Below are 23,749 nucleotides of genomic sequence, written 5' to 3' on the forward strand. Positions count from 1 at the left end.
ACCGCACCGGCGACGCGACGCCTCTTATCACCCCCGCGTGGGGCACGCGCCCCCCCGCGGCGGGCGATCCGCGTACGCCGCTAATCCCCCGTAATCCTTTAAAATAATCGCCCGCCGATCGGAACGGGCGAATCGGAATCGCCGCGAACGCCGGTTACATTGTAATCGGGTATAACGCCGGTTTTTATACGGGCCGCGGAATAATCGTTTTAGCCACGGCCCGGCTGTAATGCGATTGCATCGCGATACAGTCGGGTGGGTGCATCGGCGCACCGACTGACATTTTATCGCCCGAATTTCGGGCTAAATATCACGACCTGGGGGAGGTGTGCCGCGATCTTCTCTCCGCATCGTGGCGACCCGGGTGAGGATTATTGCCGATCTTTAGCATTTATCCTGGAGGATCGATCTTCCCGGCTTAAGGTGACGCGAAAGCGAAGACAGAGAGGTCTCGTCGAGAGTATAACGCTTTTCTCTGAACAGGGTGTACCAAGTCGTTCCGAACTTAACTATGTGGCTATGGGGACTATAAAAAAGGTCCTAACAGCCATGAAATTTCAGTTTTTCTTTTGGATATTTTTTTATTGATTTTTGTTTATTGGTATGTTCTTAAGCTTTGGGTGGAAATTGAAATTTTATGGGTGTAAAATGTTTCCACGATTTAGTGACACTTTTTACTCGATACACTTGCCGCGCCTCCACTCAGAGAGTGTTCCCTTTTCACAGATTACCACTAACCATTCTAAAAATTAATTATCCGATTTTCTCCTCGAAATTGCATTACTCGTTGCACTTGGCGCGAAACTCTGCCGCGCCTCCTCTCAGAGAGTAATCCCTTTTCACAAGTTACCACTAACCATTCTAAAAATTAATTATCCGATTTTCTCCTGTATCGAAATTGCATTACTCGTTGCACTTGGCGCGAAGCTCTGCCGCGTCTCCTCTCGGTGATCGTTTTCTCCTTCTTTTCCCGTTTTCCGTCCCTTTTGGCTCCGCGTCGCCCCGTCGAATACCATTTTCCCGGCTATCGGAAATTAATCGATAGACCCCCGTGGCTAGTGCGTGGGCCCACATGCACCCTGCACTCACTATGCACGCACCATGCACCGGGCGACCACCCCCGGCGCGTAGGCGCGTTCCCGCACGCCTCGCGCCCCGGTTGGCGGCCCCGCCGGGGCTCGGCCGGTGGCCCGCCATGGGCGGGGTAATGTCAATTATCGGATTCAATATCGCTGCTCTCGGTAAGCCAGTACAAATACCCCTATGGTACGGTAATAACAACATAGGTGCACGCGAATCCGATCCCGGCCCCAATCCCTGGACGCGATGGATGGCCGCCGCCTATCGCGGCCCCGCCGAAAGCCAAACCATCGGAGAGTGTCCTACAGCCCCGCGTATACCTTTTTATATTCCTTTAGTATCTCCTAAACGTTTCCTTGCGGCCCTATTATCCCGTAGGAATAGATTTCAATGATTTGTATTTAATGTAACGTCATTAAGTATTGGATTTTATAATCTATTTACTGTTTTTTTTTTAGGGAGGTATTCCTTATGGCGTGGAAATATGTATGTGTAAATATAGTTATAAGGGAAGGCCCTTATGAATCTTGGAGTCCTTTCGACTCTTCATCTTTGATTTCAGTATTATTTTTAATTTCTATGAAATTAATAGGCTCCGGGGTGGGAGATTAAGTGGGAGTGGGATTTTCATGTCGTCTTCTTGGTCGTCTTCAGGGCCGTCGTCGAGGTCCTGCTGGCCGCCGGGGTGGACGTCAACACCAGGACGTCCGCGGGCACCGCCATGCACGAGGCCGCCCTCTGTGGCAAGATGGAGGTGGTCCGCACCCTCCTGGACCGGGGAGTCGACCTGGCCATCCGGGACTCCAGACAGAACACGGTGCTCGACCTCCTGGGACAGTTCCCGCCTCACGTTACTCAGGACATCACTGCTGTTATTAAGAGTACGTCGTTTTTTTAATTACTTCATTTTTGTCCGGGTGGGTGGAGTACCCTTAAGGGGGTGCGAAAGTGGCATTTGCGGTCCTTACTCTATTAAGGTTCTTACTTTGGTTGTGATGGGCGTCGGGGATGACGTTGAACGATTTTTGACGGTCCAATGAGATGGTTTAAGGGGTCTTCCTCTGGTTCGCAGGACACAGATCTTCATCTGGGGTGGAGAGCGACGCGGACAGCGAGAATCTGCCACCGATCCCCGTGCAGGGTGGCGGCGACTCTCTGGGCAGCCCCTACGAGAACGTCCGCCCTGGCCAGGACTTGTCCCCTGGGGAGGGAACGTCCCCTACCCAGTGGCAGTTCTACCACAAGCCGCGGGACGACGACCGAAGAGTGTCCGGCACCTCCTGCGTGTCCTTGTACGTATGAGCATGAGCTCTCCTTGTTTGGTATCCTGGCTTTTTCACTGTGACTTCTAAGCTGGAGTCTCCGGGGAAAGTACTGCCCAAGCGATTCCCAAGTGAGTTTTGCTGGTGCATCCTCAGGGTCTGTAAGTAGGTAAGGGAACCCGCGCTTCCGGTTCGAGATCCTTGTACCTTCATTCTGAGGTTTGGCAATGAGAGGTACCCTTCCTTACCCCGGTACTCTTCACTGCAAGGATGTACGTCCTAGATCATACCAGTATCCTACTTCTGACCACCCTTCGCTCCCCCAGGTCGCTATCCTTCAGTGCACCCAACATATAATACCATGCAGAGTGCAAGATGCGTTACCGCAGCATCCTTCACGACACCGGCCAGGGTACACATCACGGTCGATACCGAAATCCTTCGTTACACAGTGCGGGATCCACGTCTTGAACCAGACCAGCCTCCTCTATTACACCATCCTGGACCATGTCGATACCTTCCACCACTCCATGCAAGACGAACCACCTGGACCAAGTCAATGTTCATCGTTACACCGTCCAGAATACACTTCCTGGACCACATCGATGTCCCTGGTCACGCTTGATCCTGACGCGTCAGTCCCAAGGCCAATCGGTGATGGACCCAGCCTCCCGTAATCCAGCTCCGACCTCCGAGGGACTTCCTTCCTGCCCAAGCGGTGTCACCCATCACCAGGGAGAGCGCGTCCACCTCGAGGTCCTCGGGATCCGCAGCGCCTCGCCGCCGATCTCGCGTCCTAGTAATATTTCAGGAAATCCCCGATATATACGGGGGCGGACCGGGGCTTTAATATAGGAGATGTGGGCAAACAAAAGCAGAGATATAGCCGCGGCCGCGGTTGGTCGGGGTCGAAGGGAGCGCGCGCCAGGGAGAAGGGAACGGAAGAGGGAAGGTTGCGCGGAGATGGCGGAGGTGGTGCGGCCGCGTGTAGCCCCAGCGCGTTAAGCACCGCTTGGCTTGGTTTAATTTTCCTGATGTAGGCAGGCGATGGTGGGTCCGCTCCCTCTCTCTCTTTCACTCTCCCTCTCTCGCTCTCCCTCTGGCTCGGTTCGCTTCGCTCGCCCCGGGTCACCCCTTCCTGAACCACTCGACTCCATTGGTACCGCCACCGGCAGCTAAAGCCCCGGCCGGAACCCAACCCCCGGCGCCATCGACGCCCGACGTCGGTGGCCCCGCTGCGGCCCGGCCGCGGGATGAATCCATCGCGTTAAACAATGTAAATGTTAGCCCGTCTCAGCATAAAACTGGTAACCGTTGCCGCGCACCACCCCCCCGCCGCAACGGTTTCTCCGGCAACTCGGCCCGGGCCGACGGTCCCTCCTCATTAAGGACTCCGCCACCCTCGCCCCTAGGTCCGGGGGGCGGATTCCGCGATGCGGAGAACGGCCGGAGTGTCCGTAAACTCGGCCGCCCCGATCGCCGGATTTCCTGGTCGAGGCTCTTCAGGGTGCTCTTCGAGGTTGGTCATCCTGAAGATCATGGCCGGGATGGACGAGGTTGAGCCTACTGCGGTTGCACTTGCGGCCCGGGCTCGTTGGCTCTGTGGATGATCTCTTTGACCCTTTATTTCCTATCTCGGCGCGACATATCTACCCAAGGGAGACACCGCACCACCTTTTAGACGGCTCGCTTTACTTTTCGAGTCCAGGAAGTTGGAACGTCGGGATGGTCCCGGAAATGAAGGGGGCCACTCGGAACCCCGATTTTTTGGTTGCGCCTCTCTCGATCCCAGCTCGCGATGAAACTCGTAGACAAGTGGGATTCGTTTTTGCTTTTTCTTTCTTTTTTTTTTTTTTTTTGTGGAAAGGGGGAAACTGGGTACTGGAGTGTTGCCGGGAACTCGACGGCTACCACTCGGGGAACACGAGTGCACCTCTTGGTGCCCGGTGGCCCGTAGGGGATGGGCCGTGCTGGTGCCTTCCGAAATTCGGGCTGGCCTGTTTCCCGTCTTCTCCAGACGAGAGTCCCGATGGGCGTCATCCTCTGGATCCTACTCCTAGTTGCTCCTATTAATTTATCGAGATTACGCTGCGATCTAAAATTAAGTAATCGCCCTGGCGATCATATATCTTGGGACGGTACCTTGACTGTATGAGGTGACGTCACTGTCCATTGGTTAATTTATTTACTAATTTATATAACAGGTATATTAAGGTGTTAAGGTGATATGAAAGTGGCATTTGAGGAGTCAATCGTTCATGAAACTTTTTTCCGAACTGGGTGTGCCGAATCGTTTCAAACTTTACAATTTGAATGTGGAGGGTATAAGGAAGGTCCTGACACTGAAATTTAATTTTTTGTATAACAAATCTTAAAAATGTCTATGAACGAAATTTCATGAGACCTTCCTTATACCCTCCACATTTACATTCTAAAGTTTGAATCGATTCAGTACACTCGGTTTGGAGAAAAGTTTCATAAACGAGATTTTTTTAGTTTAATTAACCCCCTAACAAGTATAATTTATGTCGGTGGGGCGATCATCATGAAGTTTAGGAATTGATAAATGTCCCAAAATGTATGATGGAGGTATTGTGCAAGACTGGCCCGGGACCAGGGTGGGGTCAGGTGACGAGTGCAGGTAAGGTGTGCCCGTGGACTTGGCCTAGTAGTTCTAGACGGTAGTCTAGGATCTAGTAGGCTAGACTACCAGCGGTTAGACCCTACCAGGCTCGACCAGGCCTGATCTATATATGTCTCGTGTGGGAACCACCTTTCAGCGAGGACGAACCACCGTGTGGGAACCACCTTTCTCCCGGGACCGGGGCCCAGCAGACGGAGGACTCCGACTTCAGCTCCGTCTTCGATAGCGCCATCTTGTCCATGTCCGACACGCTCAACTCCATAAACACACTCGAAAGTTACGACCGAACCCCAGACGACAGACCGCTAAACACTACCGACAATACCACACCACATCCACCGCGCGACACCGCACGGTAACATTGCACACTCCTAGGAGCCTGTGTCCACAATGCTAGAACTCATTCCGAGATCTTGGACCGAATCGATGTAAGAACTCGGATGATAAGGGCACCTTATCTCATTTTTTAAACCTATACCACATCAACTATCTATTCCACCCACAAAGTGGCACGAGGAGATGCAACGCCTCGCATCGAAGGCGGTTCAAGATCTTCGGATTTTCGCTGGTTCAATGCTTCGGTTGAACCTCGCAATTTGTAATTACCTTCTTCTAGTATTTAGCGTATTAATACCGCCACATTATGTGTGTTACGCACGGATTAGCGTTGCAATTGCGAGATTAAAAGCGCTTTAGACTATTCACCGTAGGAAGTGCTGTGGTGACGTAGTATGAAAATTCTGAAAACCTCCGCAAGTGGCGCTCCCATCGTTGCTTAAGCGAAAATTTGGGATTTCTGCGGCCACATTCTGTGGAATCGAACATAGGGGTTATTGCTTCGTGTGTTACTGCGTGATTACACCTGGCTTCACTTGGTACACTTGATTGGAGCACTTGATGGGTGCATTCGAGGGTGGGAAAGTTGAACGGGGGGTTGGTCCGAGATTTTTTTATCGGGTTCTGGCATCGTGGACACGCTCCAACGAAGGTAGATCTTAGGACTAGAGCGAGGCTTGCCACGCCGCGACCAGCTACACCTATCAGGATCAGGATCTATCCTCGTGGATCACTCGGCTAGGTCGGGGACGGGGATCTCTGGTTGCACCTCGATCCCTGTTCTCGAGAGACCTCGAGAACCAAAATCATCGCTTCAGCATCCACGCCGGAACCGCAACGGTGGCAATCGATCTTAGTGCGGCTGCGGTGCGGCCGCATCCAAAACGCATATGCGTGAATGCCAGGCCCGAAGGAACCCGCCGTTGCGGTTCCCGGTTGTCTCTTTTCCTGGTACCATCCAGGGGAACCCATGGGTTAGTGGTCCACCTTGCGTATCATGGGTTGCGACCTTGTGTGGTTCGCCGAGATGGTCCACCAGGATATGCACGTTCTGCAATCGAGTTGTCTGATTTTCGCAGGGGCTCCGATAGCGGCTTGTATCAGACCCCCCCAGCACCAAGGGGCCCGATGGAGGGCGGCTTTGCATCCGAAGACCTTTCGTTGACTCTGCCCCCGGGGTACGGGGGAGGTCGGGAGTCCGATCAGCTGAGTGTCTCCTCGTCCTCGAGCGTGGGTGGACCCAGCCCTCGGGACCGACGTTGCCTCCCCAACGAGACCAACCCTGGGATCTACTTGCCCATGGCGCCGCTTTCCAGTTCCCTGCATAGCCCTGCGTCCAACAGCAAGGTCTCGGTAAGCGTTGCTCCCAGGTTCCACTTTTGTTCCTTCATATTCTCGGTGAAGTTTCTCTGAACAGCGCAAGGGGATGGGAAAGTGATTGATCAATCGCTCATGAAACTCTTCTCCAAACTGGTTGTACTAAATCATTTCAATACCCACGATGTGAATACAGAGGCTATAAGGAAGGTCCTTACACCCATGATACTTCAATTTTTAAAAATTTGTTGATATTTTTCTTAAATCTTGTATAAATCGGAAATGGGTGTCGGGACCTTCCTTACAGCCCCCATATTCACTTAGTAAAATTTCAAACGACTCGGTACACCCAGTTCAGAGGAACGTTTCATGAACGCTGACCCTTCGGATGCCACACATCATTTTTTTTGGTTCTTCAGGGTAATTTATATACGTATAGCGATAGGTGGAGGTTTGGGAGATGAAGAAGGGGGTATTTTTCGGTTGCAGCCGACCCCGCCGAAGAAGCCACCCCGGAGGAACCTGTCGGTGTCGCCGACGCACCTGCAGACGCAGATGTCGCTGTCGGCGGACTGCTCTCTGGGGCCCAGCAACTACGAGTACCTCTTCCTGGCGCGCAGCGGGGCCCGGAGCCACATCGACCTGGAGCAGCTGCAGGTCCGGCGGGACCAGCTGCGTCACGTCACGAGAAGCGTGGACCAGTACGTGGACATGAAGGCGCGCCACCACGGGGAGAAGCGGGACCAGCACGAGGAGCCGGTGGCCATCACGTCGATATACGAGAACCGACCCATCAAGGCACAAAATCCGAGGCGGAAGCTGCGCAGGTTTTGCGACCGGCCCTACGAGAACTATGAACCGGATGGCCAGTCAGGGGTGGACGGGTCGCCGTCGAGCGTCGAGGGCGGACCTGGCCAGGAGCGAACCTTCGTCTCGAGCGCCTTCCTGACCCTCAAGTCCTCCCAGGAGAGCCTGCTGGATGAGAAGCGAGACCCGCTGGAGGGCCGGGAGGCCACGGACAAGCGGCTTAGGCGCGTCCAGATGATGTTGCCCACCAGCCCCACCCACTACGTGCAGCCACCCACCCCGGACCACCCACCGCCATCGGCCCTGCAGGCCGAGAAGTCCATCCACGACCGCATCCGGCCCCTCAGCCAGGTGAGAATGGCTTAGGATAGCTTCTCTTCGGGGTTTAACATTTATTAATAATCGCGTTCGGCCTCTGAGCCAGGTAAGGTTGGATAGCTTCATGGTCTGACATCGATCCCTGATCGTATTTGGCCTCCTAGATAAATGAGCGTGTTTTGGGATGGCTGCTCCTCAGGGTTTGATGTTCATCAATGATCGAGTTAGCTTCTCAGTTAAGTGAGAATGTCTCAGGATAGCTTCTCTTCGGGGTCTGGAGTCATTGCTCCTTTTCCGGGCGTTCTCCCCGGGCCTCCGTCTTGGGGGGTGTGGGGGAAACGCCGCGGCAAACGGCGCTCGATTCGACACCCTCCGCTGCGCCGGAAGTGTGGCATCTCGTCGTCGTGTGTCAGCCCCTTCCTCCACCTAACAGAGGGTGACTCCCGCCTGGTACCCGGGAAAGTACTGCGCGGACAGGTGTGACGGAGCATCCGGATGCGTTTTCCGCAGGGTTAATCCGCCGCAACCCGAGGGTCCACCTGGTCCCAGGTGGCCCGGTGGCTGGTGACCCCTTGCTTCTCATTTGGGACCAACCCTGGGCCTTATGGGGTGCAACAACCTGCCGCAGTTTCCGGACAGTACATCGGCAGCTACCCCGGGTTGCGTTTAATATACAAGCGTGTTTGATCTGTGATGCGATTTACAAGGAGCGTCTCTCTTCCGCGTCCCGGCCGCCCCCGCCCCGCGTGGCGGGGCCGCTTCCAGTTTGCCGGCGTCCTCCTGTGATCGCTCTGCTGTGAGACGTCTCCCTTTCGCTTCCACCTCCTGCCGCCCGAGGATGTGTGGAGAAGCGTGACATCGCGGGGGGTGTAGGGGGAAAAGGGCCCTCCGGATGTCACCGGAGGTGCACCTCCGCACCCAGCCCGCAATCCGGGATTGCCGCACGGCAGAGGTGATCCATCTCCCCGGTGGAATTTCTCAAACGCTCCAGGCTCGCGGGGGTGACTCTTTGGTACCATGGGTGGTCCCCCTCTTATCCACCTGGTTCCAGCTGGTCCACCCTGAAGGAAACCCTGATGAACCCCCTGAAACCCGTTATCAACCCTCTGGATCCAATCTCCAGCGGATGCGACCCACCAGGACCAGACTTCCAAGGATCATCTCGGAAACTCTCGCAACTCCTGCATGCTCTTAGATCCATACTTTCTGGCCAGTCCTCCCTATCTATCCGCTGTACTCCGAAGAGAGCCCCGAAGAGAACCCTGAAGAACCCCGCGAACCCCTCAATCAGTCCTTAGGACCCGAATTTCCAGCGGAAGCGATCCACCAGGACCACTTCCAAGGATCATCTCGGAAACTCCTGCATGCTCTTAGATCCATACTTTCTGGCCAGTCCTCCCCATCTATCCGCTGTACTCCGAAGAGAGCCTCGAAGAGAACCCTGAAGAACCCCGCGAACCCCTCAATCAGTCCTTAGGACCCGAATTTCCAGCGGAAGCGATCCACCAGGACCACTTCCAAGGATCATCTCGGAAACTCCTGCATGCTCTTAGATCCATACTTTCTGGCCAGTCCTCCCCATCTATCCGCTGTACTCCGAAGAGAGCCCCGAAGAGAACCCTGAAGAACCCCGCGAACCCCTCAATCAGCCCTCAGGACCCGAACCTCCAGCAGAAGCGACCCATCAGGACCACTTCCAAGGATCATCCCAGGCACTCCTGTGATTCCTCCCCCTGGACCCTCCCCTCCCAGTGGCGATCCCAACTGTAGTCCAGAGGCCGATCTGCCGAGCCCTCCGTCGAATCTCCAGCCGAGCGGCTCTTCGCTGGTCAGCGCTGACCCTGCACTTCCCTCCCCCTTTCCCTCCCGTTTACCCCCCCCCACGCAAAGTGCATCGGAAACGGTTCGGTGTGCATCGTTTCGCGCGACGTCGGCCCGGGGGGAGGGAGGTGGGGCAGACGTGGGTGGGTGGTCCGCGGGATGCAAACGCGGATGCGGATACCGAAGACGAGAAGGGGTGGAGGAGGACGGGGGGGGGGCAGAGTTGGGACCTCAGCCCGTCAACTTCCGCTGGGAAACCGACGGAGCGGCAGAATGCAAGACGCCGACACCCTTTGAATAATGAAGCCCTCGGCTTCCATGCCTGTCTGACTTCGCTCTTTGAGCTCCGCGAGGGAAATCTCCGAATTTGTAGCGATGGCTTCCGGGATATATCGCGCCCCCTTCTGCACCCCCCTCTGTACCCCTCCTCGTCTTCTACTAACGAGAGAAGACGTGGCGGACGCGACTTCCGGATCTTCTCTGTCTCTTGCGCATCTTCTCTACATTCGGAGGAAACCGACGACGTCCCACCGGAGTTTGTATATATATAATATATAAGCGCGAAAATTTCCCGCCCATGGGTGCTCGGTATTATTTCTGCCCATCATTTATCGACTATCTGTGTGCACGACTCCCTATGAAAACCCGCTCTCGATGATGAATATCAATTCGCGAAATGCAGGCGCAACGCGAGTAGGGAGTAATGGTCCCCAAATGGGATCCCGGCCGTCGCATGAAACAAGGGGTCGAAGAAAAAAAAAGGAAAAAAAAAGAAATAAAGGGGAAAAGAGGGGTTAAAATAAAGGATAAAAAATGAAAGAGAAATCCAGGAGCGCGATCAACTACCGCCCTCCCCCCCCCGTGTTTCGCGGAAATACGGCACGCGAAAATACCCCCTACCCCTTGCTCCCAACCACCCACCCACCCACCCCCGGAGTGTAACGCGCGCATTTCGCGCTCCAGGAAGCGATCAAACGGTCATAATTCCGGGGATCAAAGACGAGGGCCACTCGATTAAAAATCAGCGTCCCCTCTCTTGTCCCACCACCCCCTCCGCTATTTGCCACCCCCTACTGCCCGCCCAACGCGCGCCCGTTCTCGCCGAGGGATTTTTCATCATGTCGGCCTGTTTACGTTACCTCGGCGAGAATGTCATAAAGCGCGGCGATGGGCGTCCCTCCGCCCCGATGGCGTGCAATATGTTCTAAAGGGATTCGCCATCGTCATATACCACCCACCCGATTTATCCGCCCACTCCCGATGCACTCGCTGGACCAGGCCCTGTTGCGCTGCAGGGCGCGCTGTGCATTAAGGTGATGTGAATGTGGCGTCGAAGAGGTTTTGTTTATAAAATAATTCTCCCAAATCGATTTACCGAATTGTTTGATACTTTACTACGTGAATAGAGAGACTATAAGGAAGGTCCTGAGACTCGTGAAATTTCAATTCTTTTAAAATTTGTTTATAGGTATTTAAAAAATAGTTTGTAAAAAATGAAATTTCCCGAGTTTCAGGACCTACTTTAGAGTCTCCATATTCACGTTTTAAAGTATGAAATGATTTGAGACACTCAGTTCTATGGAAAGTTTTATTTTTCTTTTGGTTGAGAAATTTGGCAAAAAGAAATGATCGGAAAGTTCTCTCTTTAACTCTTTTGGACACGGAGCCGTTTCGACATATGGGCGAAATTCCTCTGACCGTGCAGGCAATATTGGACCAAACGTCCGGGCCCCTTTAGGCGCTCTTAGTAGCCAAAGAGTTAATGTGTCAAGATTTCGTTGCTCTTCGGTTACAGGTGTACAAGCGTCGCTCCCGGGACATGGAGACCGAGACCGAGGAGGACCTGCTCCAGTTCCCGGCAGGGAATTCCCTGGACGCGTCCAGCGGGTCTCTGTCTAGTGTCTCCCTTTCGGACAAGAGCATGTCCACGGACAATGTCGAGGAGTTCTTTGGGGACGTCCCCTTCGCAGGTAAACCCCAACGATCCCTTGGATGCACCGCATGACGCTTCCTGGCCAATTGTGCATGTCTTATCGTTGGTTTGCGCAATCGTATCCCCGGGGTCCCGTGGAGTCGAAAACCCACCGAGAAAGGAAAAACTGATTAATAATAGATGGATAAGAGATACGGTGTTTCTATCGGTCGAGGGAAAAGGGGGAGAAAAGTATTTATTGAGTATTAATTTAAATTCATAACTCAGTTATGATTTTGGTACACACGTGGTCTTCCGTCCTGGCGAATCTTCCCGAGGATTTACGCAAAAAGAGGAAATGGGCATTTTTTATTTTATTTTATTTTATTTTATTTTATTTTATTTATATTGTCCTATCGGGTTTTGTCGATTAGTTCGGGGCTGTCACGGTGGTTATCGGTGGTTAGCGATTTTCTTTTTTTTTTTCTCTCTCTCTCTCTCTCTCGCGATATTTATCATATCACGTCTCCTGATATTGTTCGGAGAGTACTTAGTTCCTTAGATGTCGGTAGTTATTAGGCTTAATAGTTCATAACCTGTGATCCGAATCCTGCGTACGTGTAATCGATGGCCTTTGTGCATTATTAGGCTGGCCTTTACTTTTATGTTATCATTGTCCACTTGTCGGGATGCGATAATGGAGATTCGCTCGGCTGCGGATCTTGCCCGTTAGTATGTGAATCTTTGTTCTAAAGTCGCGTTTAAATGTTTATTACGTTCTGGAGTTTCGAAAATGGAGGGAATGTTGTTTAGTTTCGTGAAATTAATGTTTATAGACAGACGGCTTCTTCAATGAGCGAATTTAAACTTCTGCTAGGTTATGAAATTTCAACGACGGAAAAAGTGCGTTTTAGCAATCAAAGATTTATTAGGAAAAATTTCTTTGGAAATCGAATTTCAACCTCCGCCAGGTATCTGATACTCAAACATGGTGAAAAAGTGCAGCGGACATGTTTTTTCAAAAATTGCATTTCAACTTTCGCCAGGAATTTCGAAACCGCGGAAAAAGCGCATTTCGTCTCGTTCGATGAAAAGAAGAAAAAAAAAAGATCTGCTAAAATCTATTAGAAAAAAATGGAATTTAAACTGCTTGAAGATGACGGAGAAATATATTTAGTTTTATCTTACAGTCATCTTGGTGCAATCATTCATCTCCTTTCCGGGGACAATTATCGCAATTACAGTCTCTTCCATAACAGTCTTTTGCCATATCTCGAGGGTGATAATTAACAACCGATAGGTTTATCGTCTAATTAATCGTCTATTAGCATATATCCTAGCTTTGACAATTTGTACAAAGAGGGTCATTATTATTTACATTAAGGCCCATGATTCAGATAACGATATTCATATACATATACATTTATTTATCAAGCATATCCTACTGCTATCGCGAATAGATATTTTATAAATAAATAATAAGTGCACAAGTATTCTGTCAAAGCCACTAAATGCCGCACATGTATGTTGTGATACATATATTATATGCATACACACACACGTATTATCGGTGCAGTTATCGGAAATAATTATAATTAATACCCGAGAAAAGTATTATTATCGGATATTCCTTTACAAGTATTCCGCGAAGGATATAAAAAAAAAATGGCCGGCGAATAGAAGAGAGGAGAATTCCTAATTCGCATGTCGCGGAGGTGTGAACTCCACCCCATTGTTATCTACCCTGCATACCTTTTTTTTTTATTTTGCGTAATGTGTACTGTATTTATCGTTGGGTAATGTGCATCGTGGTGTATCCGGTGCGACCAAGTGTAATGTCTAAGGTTCACTTTCAGCCGTACAAAAAATACTATATATGTACAATACGTATTATATATATATATATATCTACGTATGTCTCACGTTTCCCTTCGCGTTTACGTCTCGCTAAACGAACTAATTGTTTCTTGTCAGCTTGTTATCAGTTTCCCGGAATGACGCTTGATAGCTCTTATTGTACTTGTACGGCTGAGGTGTACGTAGAAATCGCAAACGCGCACAAGTATATAATTGGCGGTGCACACGCGCGTGTGTTCTCTAAGCGATTATATAGTGCATTATAAGTACCGTTGATTTGCCAATAAACATTATGCTATTACGTATGCCGATGTCTTGATTTATTTTATTGCTTGCCTCGGCGAGTTGAGGTTGTCAGTTGTATCAGTGTATGTGCCGGCTAGCCTGTAGAAGATCTTAAGCCCGATGGTCTGTTATCAGCGAACGTGAGTACGCTGATAGTGTATATATAAGTTTGATAAGTCATGGTGATGGGTTATAAGAATCATGCCGAAATATCAGACCTGCACCATACCTTCCCTCAGGATTAAAATGATCCCTCCAATGTCATAATTCTTGAAAATGCCATTTAAAAAAGTACAGCTTTTTCAAAGTATTTATTTATACATAAATACTTAGGGATGAATGATACATAATTATTTAAACATGAATATCTGGGGGTGAACGGAACGTTATTGTTTATATATATATACCGAAATACTTGGGGCTGAACTCACTATAATTAATTATACAAAAATTCTTGAAAATCAACACCGATGATAAAAAAATCCCAGGAGATGCAACCTCGCACGTGGAGGAATGTATAATTGTTTATTTTAATATCTAACGTGTACTTGGTTGTGCTGAAAACCTGAGGGGAAAATTAGTACTCTTTTTATATGTCGTAAATTTTTTTCTTATTTTTTTTTTTTCGTGTTTTACGGATTTCTTCAGGGGGGCACGCAGAGGTGCGCAATTGCCGGGATTAATGACATTTGCGGAGGTAATGAAAGGAGGCTCGCGACTGATTAAATTATTCATCGAACCCCGGCGCGATAGCCTCGCAGAGCGGACTGTCCCGTTGTTATTAAATGTTTAATCCGGCCAATTGTTGGCAGCATGGCCCAGATCTCCTCTCGTAATGACGACATCCTTCTTCCTGGCAATTCCGAGCGATTTAAGCGTGTCATTGCATCGAGGCCGTACGTGGGTACACGCGTCATTGCGCAGACGCGAGATCATACCTCTTGATTAAATGCCAATCAAAGATGATATGCACTAGCAAGTACTAATCGATTGCCTAATTATTCCTACAAATAGACAGTACCTGTTTCTTCTATGTACGTGAAAATTCCCCTATGCCACTTTAAAAACTAAAAAAAAATAAAAAGGAAAACAGAGCGCATGTCTTATAAAGAAAATTTATTAATTTCAATGTTATATATGGTTGTTAGATGTCAAGTCACATTGTGTATGCTCATTTAATAATAAGCTTCAAGTTGAACCGCCGATATATGAAATTGGCGCCTGAATGAAAATTGATAAGAATTAAAATGCAATCTCTGTACGAGTACGCGTAAGAAAAGAAAATATGAAATTTCATTTTTATTCGGGGCAAGGTATTTAAATTTTCTTGCACGTGTAATTACATCGAGTGTTGGTGTGTGGTCATTCGCGGTTATTAAAATTGAAAGGAAAGGGATGAAATTAAATTTCCTATTAATCATTAAGGTCTGATATTTTTCGACGAACCAGGGGGGGCGCTTTAATTGGAGCTTAATGTACAACCGGCGGAAACGGGTCACTGTACGTGCATTAGGTAATTGCGAGCACGGAGGGGCGCAATGTACATGAATCTACCGACCAATCAGAAACCGAGATTCGAGTTTACGGGGAAATAAATACCCGGTTGGCGTTTAATCCGCTCTTGTATGATCATTTAGTGTCATTCACGAGGTGGCAATTATCATTTGTCCGAATCGTACGTATTCGACGGGCTGATAACGTTATCTGCACGTTCTTCGAGAAACTCGTTGCACCGTCGATACCTTTCCTTCTTTTATCCACAATTTGTGACAGTCTTTCCACGCGAGCATGCGTTGCGTTATTTCTGCCCAAAAAAAAAAAAAATAATTACCAACCGTGTGGTATTGTTAATTAAAAACGCGTGCGCTTGATAATCCAACCACCTCTTCTACATAAGTCCGTAAGTAAACAGGAATTTCGTACAGAATTATTTCGGAGAGTTTATACTATTTAGCGCCTGTAAGAATTAAATCCATTGGTGGATAAAGGTTTGTACTATGAGGGGATTTATTATTAAGTCTTTTTAGTCAGTTGATAGTGATGAATTTGATAATCGTATAATTAGATAATGTCGGTCGAGTTTAGGGTACTTTCTTGGGCAGGGTCCTTCAAAGGAGCGTTCAGAAAGTCTCGTTATCGCTGACAGGCCTCTTAATTTTCAGTTAATTCACTTTCGTCCTTCCTTGTCAGTTGTGGAGTTTACGACGAGCCGTGAATGTTAATGAACTCGAGGACAATGAGACAAGTCGCGTTACGACATCCGGTGGAGTGCCAGACACTCGACGGTCCTCGAGTTGCATATCTTCTCTCGTTGAAAATCCATTGACTCCATTGTTCGATTATCGATCAGCTCTGTAAACAATTGTTTCACGATTAACATCAATGTCCACTGATATCAATATCGATATCACTGTCTACTGATCTTCAAATTTTGACACTCGCCCCTAATGTCGCTGATTTCGCTTGCAAAAAGCAAGGACAGTCTTCGACGCCTTATCAATTTTTTTTTTTCTAATCTTTTAAATCGTTATCAGGTAATGAACTTATCCTTATTTATATCAAAGATTTTTTTTGTTAGGATTCCTTGCCAATTCTCTGTCAATTTTACATCTCGTGGACCACGACAGTTCTTCAGTCTTCGACGCCTTATCAATTTTTTTTTTTCTAATCTTTTAAATCGTTATCAGGTAATGAACTTATCCATCCGTCCTAATATCCATGCATTTATATAATTATTTTATACATGATATACATTTTCTACCGAAATAGAACAAAACCCTAGCGAAGAGAGATAAATTATCGGGGCCTATTTCGATCCATCGAATCGAATCTCCGCAAATTGCTTCCGCCATTGATCAATTGAGGTCGCTACTTGTGGATTGCGGAATGAGAAGAAAATAAAGGGAATAAAAAGAAAATAAGAGAACCGAAACGTCGCAGTTCTGAATAGCCATCCGCTTAACACTCGGTGCTCTTCTTTTTTCTTCATTTTTTTCCCTCTCTCTCTTTCTCGCTCTTTGAGGACCATGACTTCGTGTGTCAGTGTCTCCATTGTGTCGAGAGTAATTTCCGCTCATTAAGACTACTTGGCCGCCCTGAAAAATAGGCCTGCCACTCGTCCATACAACTCGACAATCTTTAGGCGCGAAACTATCAGCTATTACACGTCGTCGATAAATAATTACGATAGCTCGCTATTACATGAAAAAATAGGATAATTTTCGCAAATTTTCTTATTAAAAAAAAAACGTCTTGAGGCGCGAAATCAGCTATTACATGTCGGCGATAAATAATCCCAGTATCTCGTTGTCGCTTAAAAATTGTTATCATTTCCTCTAATTTTCTTGAAAAAAAGAAATTAAGTCTCGAGGTGCAAAACTTTCAGCTATTACATGTCGGCGATAAATAATTACGATAGCTCACTATTACATTAAAAAATAGGATAATTTTCGCAAATTTTCTTATTAAAAAAAAAAAACGTCTCGAGGCGCGAAATCAGCTATTACATGTCGGCGATATGTAATCCCAGTATCTCGCTGTCACTTAAAAATTATTATTTCTTCAAATTTGAATTTTGCGGCCGGATTTATCCTGCCTCTTCGAAAGTCGATATTGTCGCGACGAATTCCAGTAAGAAGAATAGAGAGAAATAAAAAATAAAAAATGGAGTGAAGAGACGCCAGAAGCGTATCCTCCCACCAACGGGTCATGTATGTTTCGTGTACGTGTATCTGCTCGTATGACATCATACCGTGTCGTATCTGACTCATGCGTTTTTTCCGCGCGGTCCTTCCGCGCGGCCCAACTTTCACGCGATTAGCCCGCGCAATTGCGCGACCCGCGGCGCGATAACGCGGACTGATTGCTCGACAAGTGCGACAAGTGCAAATTACGCGACCCGAGGATCATACGACAAGTGCATAGAGTACATAATGGGTGTACCGGTACTTAAACCCGAGGTACTTGAGGAAATAAATCGGGGAAGGGAATGAAATAAATAGAAAGAAAAAAAAATCAGCTGTTAAAATGTATAAAAATAATGCAAGAGGGAATATCAGGTTATTCGAAAGTTGCAGTACCACTTAAATTATTGGTTTATGGCCCGAGATGTTTTGCGGATTTATTAGTAACCTTTTTTTTCTTTACTTACAGAACACTTTGATAGCGTACGTAGATGCGTACGAGTGCAATAAGTGAAAATGAGTACTAATGGTATTACTTATTAAATGAATGAAAATTTGTACCGTGGGCATGGTCTATGTATTGTTAGTTTATGGAACGAGAAGAATAATTATTACAGGAATATTCCCGACACCCCGTGCGTGTGCTGGCATACGTAAGCCGGGAACGCTTTGATCTCGCCGCCGGTACATTGGCGATAATTGAGGCATTACGGAGTCGATTTATCGAGAGACGTATGGCCGTAGCGAGATAACGCCTCATGCGTTAACTGAGGGAAAACAATTGTCCGTAGAGATTCCGTTACTTAACAACAAATACGTACCCACCTAACAAGCTCTCATCAATTCTCATTGGCCACCCGAAATCCCGCGCAATCAAGGGGCCATCAATTTTTTTTATTAAACCTCCCAAGTCTCTTTAAAAAAAAAAGAGAAAAACCTAATAAATTCCTGTAACCTGTATCCATAATTTCATTCATACACGGTGTACTGAATCCCCTCAAAACACACCTTCGATGATCAAAAAGTCGCTCAAATAAATTCATCTTTCCTAGATTAATTGCAGAAATCGTGAAAATCTCTTTCCCCTCGTGATAAACTTAAATTAAGAATTTTCGCCAAATACTTTAGAACTTCCATGCCATTTAGTTGACAGCTACATTTTTTTTTTTTATACGTTATGAGTGGTATCGAATGTCAAATTTCCCTACAACTTGGTTTAAGTTATGCAATTTCCAAGGATTTTTATCAGTAGAGCCTGAACGTTAGTTCCGGTCGCAACTGTCTCGGGCCTTATATCCTGTGCAGATGCGTTGATAACGGCGATAAAGCAGTCTCCCGGATGGACCGGCACATTCCCGGGAGTGAATTTACTTTCCTTTTTCTTTCTCCTTTCCTTTCGCTCCCAAAGGGGCCCGGGCCCAGAATGTTGCTCCTTCCTTTCGGCAAACTGAAAATAAAGTAAGAGTCAGAGATCGAAAAAGGGTATCAGGAAACAGGGGGGTGGGGAAAAGAAACAGTCGCGGATGCGCCGCTGCACATGTAGAGCGCGCGCCAAGTGCATGTGCAAGCCCGACTTCGCCGCAATTCAGATTACTCATGACCTCCGGGAAGCTCTCCTCGGGAATGCAGGCGAATCAACGAACCCGACGAGCCCTATCAGCGATCGTCACCGAGCAGACAGTGACGTCACCGGGACGCGTAGGTCAAGTACGCGTAATTATGCGAGCATGAAGTTCGATCGACAAGGGCCAAGACTAGGATTACTCCCTTTCTTCTTTTCTCTTTTTTCGTTCAATGCTAACCCTACGGTGCAGTAAATCATTTTTAACCCTTTCAGCGTTTCTTCCATAAGTACGTCCGACGTTTGGTCGAATATTGCTTGCACGCCCTGATGAAATTCGCCCATACGCCAATAGTGCTTAGCGCTGAAGGGGTTAAATAATTTATTTCTTTGGGAGGATATATCTAGAGTATGACGTTTGGTCACAAACTACTATGTTGCAGTGAAATTCCAACACAGGGTTTTTTTTTTTTATTTTTATTCACTTATTAAGTTAGATATACCAAATCGTAGCGAACTTTGTAACGTGAACATGAAGGCTGTAAAGAAGGTCCCGACGGGAAAATGTGATTTTTTAGATAAAATTAAAAAAGAAATATCTAGGAGGAAATTTGTAAAAAATTGATATTTCACGGGTGTCGGGACTTTTATTATAGCCTCTGTATTAATATTGTAATGTTTGACAAGGCACACCCAGGTGGGAGAAAGGTTTCATGAACGAGACCGAGAGGTCACTTTCTCACCTTAATGTAGATTATTCGGAACATTGAGACATACAATGTTGTCGTCTTTATACATTAGTACAGATAACGCGGAGGGAAGTGCATTGTCTGGGTGATACGGTAACTCGTGCAAGACTCCGTCGCGGCCGACGAGGCGTGGAAAAGGAACAATGGCGGAAACGCTTCCCGAGAGGGGAAACAATTGCTCCCCTTGAGCATTGCCGGAGGTAATGACCACGGAGATGTTGTGCAGTTCCTTTCCGGTGTCGGTTACGGTCATTCGATATGTCCGGGGCCGTTTTGGGCCTCCTGACACGAGGAGGCCGGTGTTGGTCGATGCTTCCTCACGTTCGTCAGGAGAAGCGAACATCTGGCCCAAAAAAGTTAGGTTAGGGCCTAATGCGAAAAGCAAACGTTTAGATAGGTGTAATCAATTATCGCTATATAGTAGACTCCCTTACAACGAGAATTCCTATAACGCGTCGAAGATATTGCGACTTCTGTTTTCACGTTACGCGATTCTTGATACACTGGGAGACATCAATGCCCTCCCACCCTGCCAGGCGATGTCGTATCTGCAGGGGAGGCATTCATGTCCGCCATTGTACAATGTGAGACACATTAAGGTGATGTGAAAGCAGTGTGAAAAGGTCTGGTTTATGAAACTTATCTCCTAACTGATTGTACCGAACTCCTCACGTTCGTCAGGAGAAGCGAACATCTGGTCCAAAAAAGTTAGGTTAGGGCCTAATGCGAAAAGCAAATGTTTAGATAGGTGTAATCAGTTATCGCCATATAGTAGACTCCCTTACAACGAGAATTCCTATAACGCGTCGAAGATATTGCGACTTCTGTTTTCACGTTACGCGATTCTTCGTACACTGGGAGACATCAATGCCCTCCCACCCTGCACAGGCGATGTCGTATCTGCAGGGGAGGCATTCATCATCTAAACAATTCCCGACAAAATGTCGAAATACACGAGGCCTCTTCATACGTTTACAAACGCTACGTACTAATTGAAATGATCATATGAAATGTGTAATATTCTAATACACACAAATTGTACGTAATTTAGGAAAGGTTGTAGCAGTGTCAACTCCTCGTGTTCCGGGCGGTCGTTGACTAGATATTTCGTAATTTCGAGCGCTTTCTCGAATGTGAAAGTCCGAGTGAAATTCAATTTTGTAGGTTCAGGTTCCATTGCCGCCTCTGAGACGTATTGAAAAAAGTCTTTCAAGCGTGCAATTACATACAACAATCCACTAATCAATTTTAAATAACGAGACGTTCCCAGAGAGCATTAGAAGAAGGAAGTAAAAACCTCGAAAGTGGAAGAGCCCGAGGGTTAGGTTTAATTCCTAAAGGTTATAACCTTAACAATTTTTAGTTTTATAAATAGGATAGGGTAAGAAAATGTTTTACAATGTACGGAGATGAACGGAAAAAAAAAGTTAACATGACCAGGGGACGGAGGATTAGAGGTTATAACCTTAATAATTTCTAGTTTTATAAATAGGATAGGGTAAGAAAATGTTTTACAATGTACAGAGATGAACGGAAAAAAAAAGTTAACATGACCAGGGGACGGAGGATTAGAGGGGTGGCGCGGTTAGTTTCTGGGCGCTCCGCGAGAGGTCGGCCCGGCGGCCGTCGGGCCCGCCGGGGTCACTTTTCCGGGCCCCTGCGCGCGCCGCTGGCCCGACGACGGAGCGAGGGAGACGGAGCGAGCCGGGCCGCGCGCGAGCGAGAGAGACAGAGCGAGCGGCCGAGCGAGCGAGTTAGCGAGTCGGTGACTAACACCGGCGAGACGCGGGCTGCCGGCAGTCAGTCGTCGCGCCAGTGGCGAGTACCTCGGAACTCCGGACGGCGAAACGGGCTAATCGGGTCCGACCACCAGTCTAGAGGGAGCCGAGCGAGGTCACACGCGCACGGACGACCTCGAGTGTGATAAGCCTACAAAAGAAGCGGTCGAATCTTGCTCGGTTATTTTTTTCCTCGGTTTATTTACGTTTCGGTTTACGCGACGAAGAGACGAAGCCCGGTGACGCGCGGAGTGAGTCAGTGCGGGATTTTGAGGTTAGTGTTCGGGACGGGATATCTCTCTCCCTGGATCGCTTCCTCAGGTGAGCCATCCGATGCATACTGACCAGGTGACGGTCGAGGAAACGCACGTTACTGCTCGCCGGGCAAGTGAGCTGCTTCCGGTGGGCCTCGGAAATTCAACCCGCCTAGGGCCCCCTCGATGCACTGAAGTAAGGACCTCCCACGTACTCTAGGTAACACTGAAATCTTTCCTGAAAGTATTCTTAACGACGTAATACTCTCGGTGTTAGTTTTTTTTTTTTAATTTTAAAATTATATATTGAGGGTATAAAATATCGCGTATTATATTATATATATATCTGCCGGGGTGCGGTTGCACGTGGTGTGTTCGGTCTTGCGTGCGTTTGGCGCGAGGCCCTGCCGGTCGCGCTCGGGCGCGGAGCAAGTGAGAGGGCGCTAGCGCGCACTGAGGGCGCGAGAGAGAGACGCAAGGTCCCCCCGTAGGGATATAAAAGCGGGCGGCGAAGGGAGAGGGCCCGCATTCGCGCCACGTGCGGCGCCGCGGAATCCCGCGTGCCTCGCGTTCCCGGCGTGCCGCGCAAAAACCGCGGTACTTGTTGCTCGTTACGAGTTCACGGTAATAATAGCCGCGATAGTTACGTCACACCGGAGGGGGGTCGCTCACGCGTGCCGGAACTCGCGGGCGCGCGCTTCTATTTATTCGCTCGCGCCTGGGAAAAGGAGCGCGCAGGCGCACCGCGGTACTTTATGCCGCGACAAATCGCGGGATGAAATTTCCCGGTTTACGACCCCGGGACCGGAGCGCTTTATGATAATTACGGCGATGACGACGGTAATGGAGTTATAACACCCGCCCTGAAAGAAGCTCCCGCCATCTTGAAAGCAACAATGTATATTATTTAATGAATGCACCTTTAGACTTACCTGATAAAATATCTGATTACTCGGGATTAAAAATCATCCCTTTCTTTTTTTTTTTATAAATTGTCGGATGTTTATTTGCCTCTCAGGGAGGCCATGTATGTTATTGAGTCATCATCTGTTAATGATAAATAATGGTACTAAGATTTTATACGACACTTCATTTGTAGCTAAACGTTGTTTTTAATTAATTTTTTAGAGAATGCAGTTGTAAATTCTAAGGTAAACGGAATTTGTTAACAAATGAGATGTCTGAGTCTTATGAAATATAAGCAGCTTTTCCACGTTATATAAAACATGAGTTGGCCCATAAGTACCGTTTAAATACTCAACATTTTATTTCATTTTTGTCAAGCTGTTGCCTGAAAGTTGAAAAGAAGCTGAAGACAACGAAAGCGGATTATTGAACAATCGTTATTAAAATTTAATTTCCTAAAGTGAACTTAAATAAATGCAAGAAAACAAGGCCATGAACTTATGGAAAAACCCAGTATATGAAATTAGTATCTAAATTCTGGACCACTCGGTAAAATTCTTAAATTTCATAAACATCGATCCGACGACAGAAATTATTATTTTTTTTTTTAACAGACTCGAAGGCTTAATATGCATATTCATTCATAAATGAGGAACTAGTAGTACGGGATGTTACCATTTTGAACCCTCAAAAGTTACTGTTCCAAAATATATATATACAGTATCGGTGCATGCATCGTAGCACGCGTTACTATTTTTGTTTCACATTTACTTCGTTTCGCATTTACATCAAGTACTCGTAAATATGGCTGATCGTACTTGTACGGAGTTTCGACAAAACAAGCTCATGCCAAATGGATACCCACGTCGTATTGCAGGTTCACTGTTTTATGTTATACCACTGTATAAATGAAATATACTCGCACGTTTTATGGGGCAAAGTTATTAAAGGGAAAAGGGTAAAAAGGCAAAAGTTAGACGGAGCTCCTCCGTAAGTGGGAGAGGAGGAATAGGAGCTGGTTTTGTGACACCGCGGAGGACGCGACTCGAGCCGCGAATAATCGCGGCGATAACTCGCGGATGGAAGTTTATGGTCCGTGGTGGTGGGATCGTAACGCGGAATGTGCGGCTGCAAACTTTCCGAAATGGCAAAGACAAGAGATCAACATGCGGAACACTC

At 47.8% G+C, this 23,749-nt stretch overlaps 1 protein-coding gene across 3 annotated transcripts in view; it reads left to right on the top strand.

The window, feature by feature from the left end:
• Window positions 1–23,749, top strand: part of LOC105699429 (ankyrin repeat and sterile alpha motif domain-containing protein 1B) — a 54,763-nt gene that overhangs the window by 13,217 nt on the left and 17,797 nt on the right. For 2 of the 3 annotated variants that reach the window (XM_012424407.2, XM_012424408.2), the window contains exons 6-11: window positions 1,735–1,961; window positions 2,153–2,372; window positions 5,123–5,341; window positions 6,402–6,675; window positions 7,129–7,797; window positions 11,381–11,555. In XM_012424407.2, coding sequence (XP_012279830.1) covers window positions 1,735–1,961; window positions 2,153–2,372; window positions 5,123–5,341; window positions 6,402–6,675; window positions 7,129–7,797; window positions 11,381–11,555 — 1,784 coding nt within the window. The remainder of the gene's footprint in view (window positions 1–1,734; window positions 1,962–2,152; window positions 2,373–5,122; window positions 5,342–6,401; window positions 6,676–7,128; window positions 7,798–11,380; window positions 11,556–23,749) is intronic. The other variant, XM_012424410.2, reaches the window with a different exon arrangement.

The sequence above is a fragment of the Orussus abietinus genome, unplaced genomic scaffold (genome assembly GCF_000612105.2).
Source record: "Orussus abietinus isolate OABI.00-Male unplaced genomic scaffold, Oabi_2.0 scaffold8, whole genome shotgun sequence".
Lineage (NCBI taxonomy): Eukaryota > Metazoa > Arthropoda > Insecta > Hymenoptera > Orussidae > Orussus > Orussus abietinus.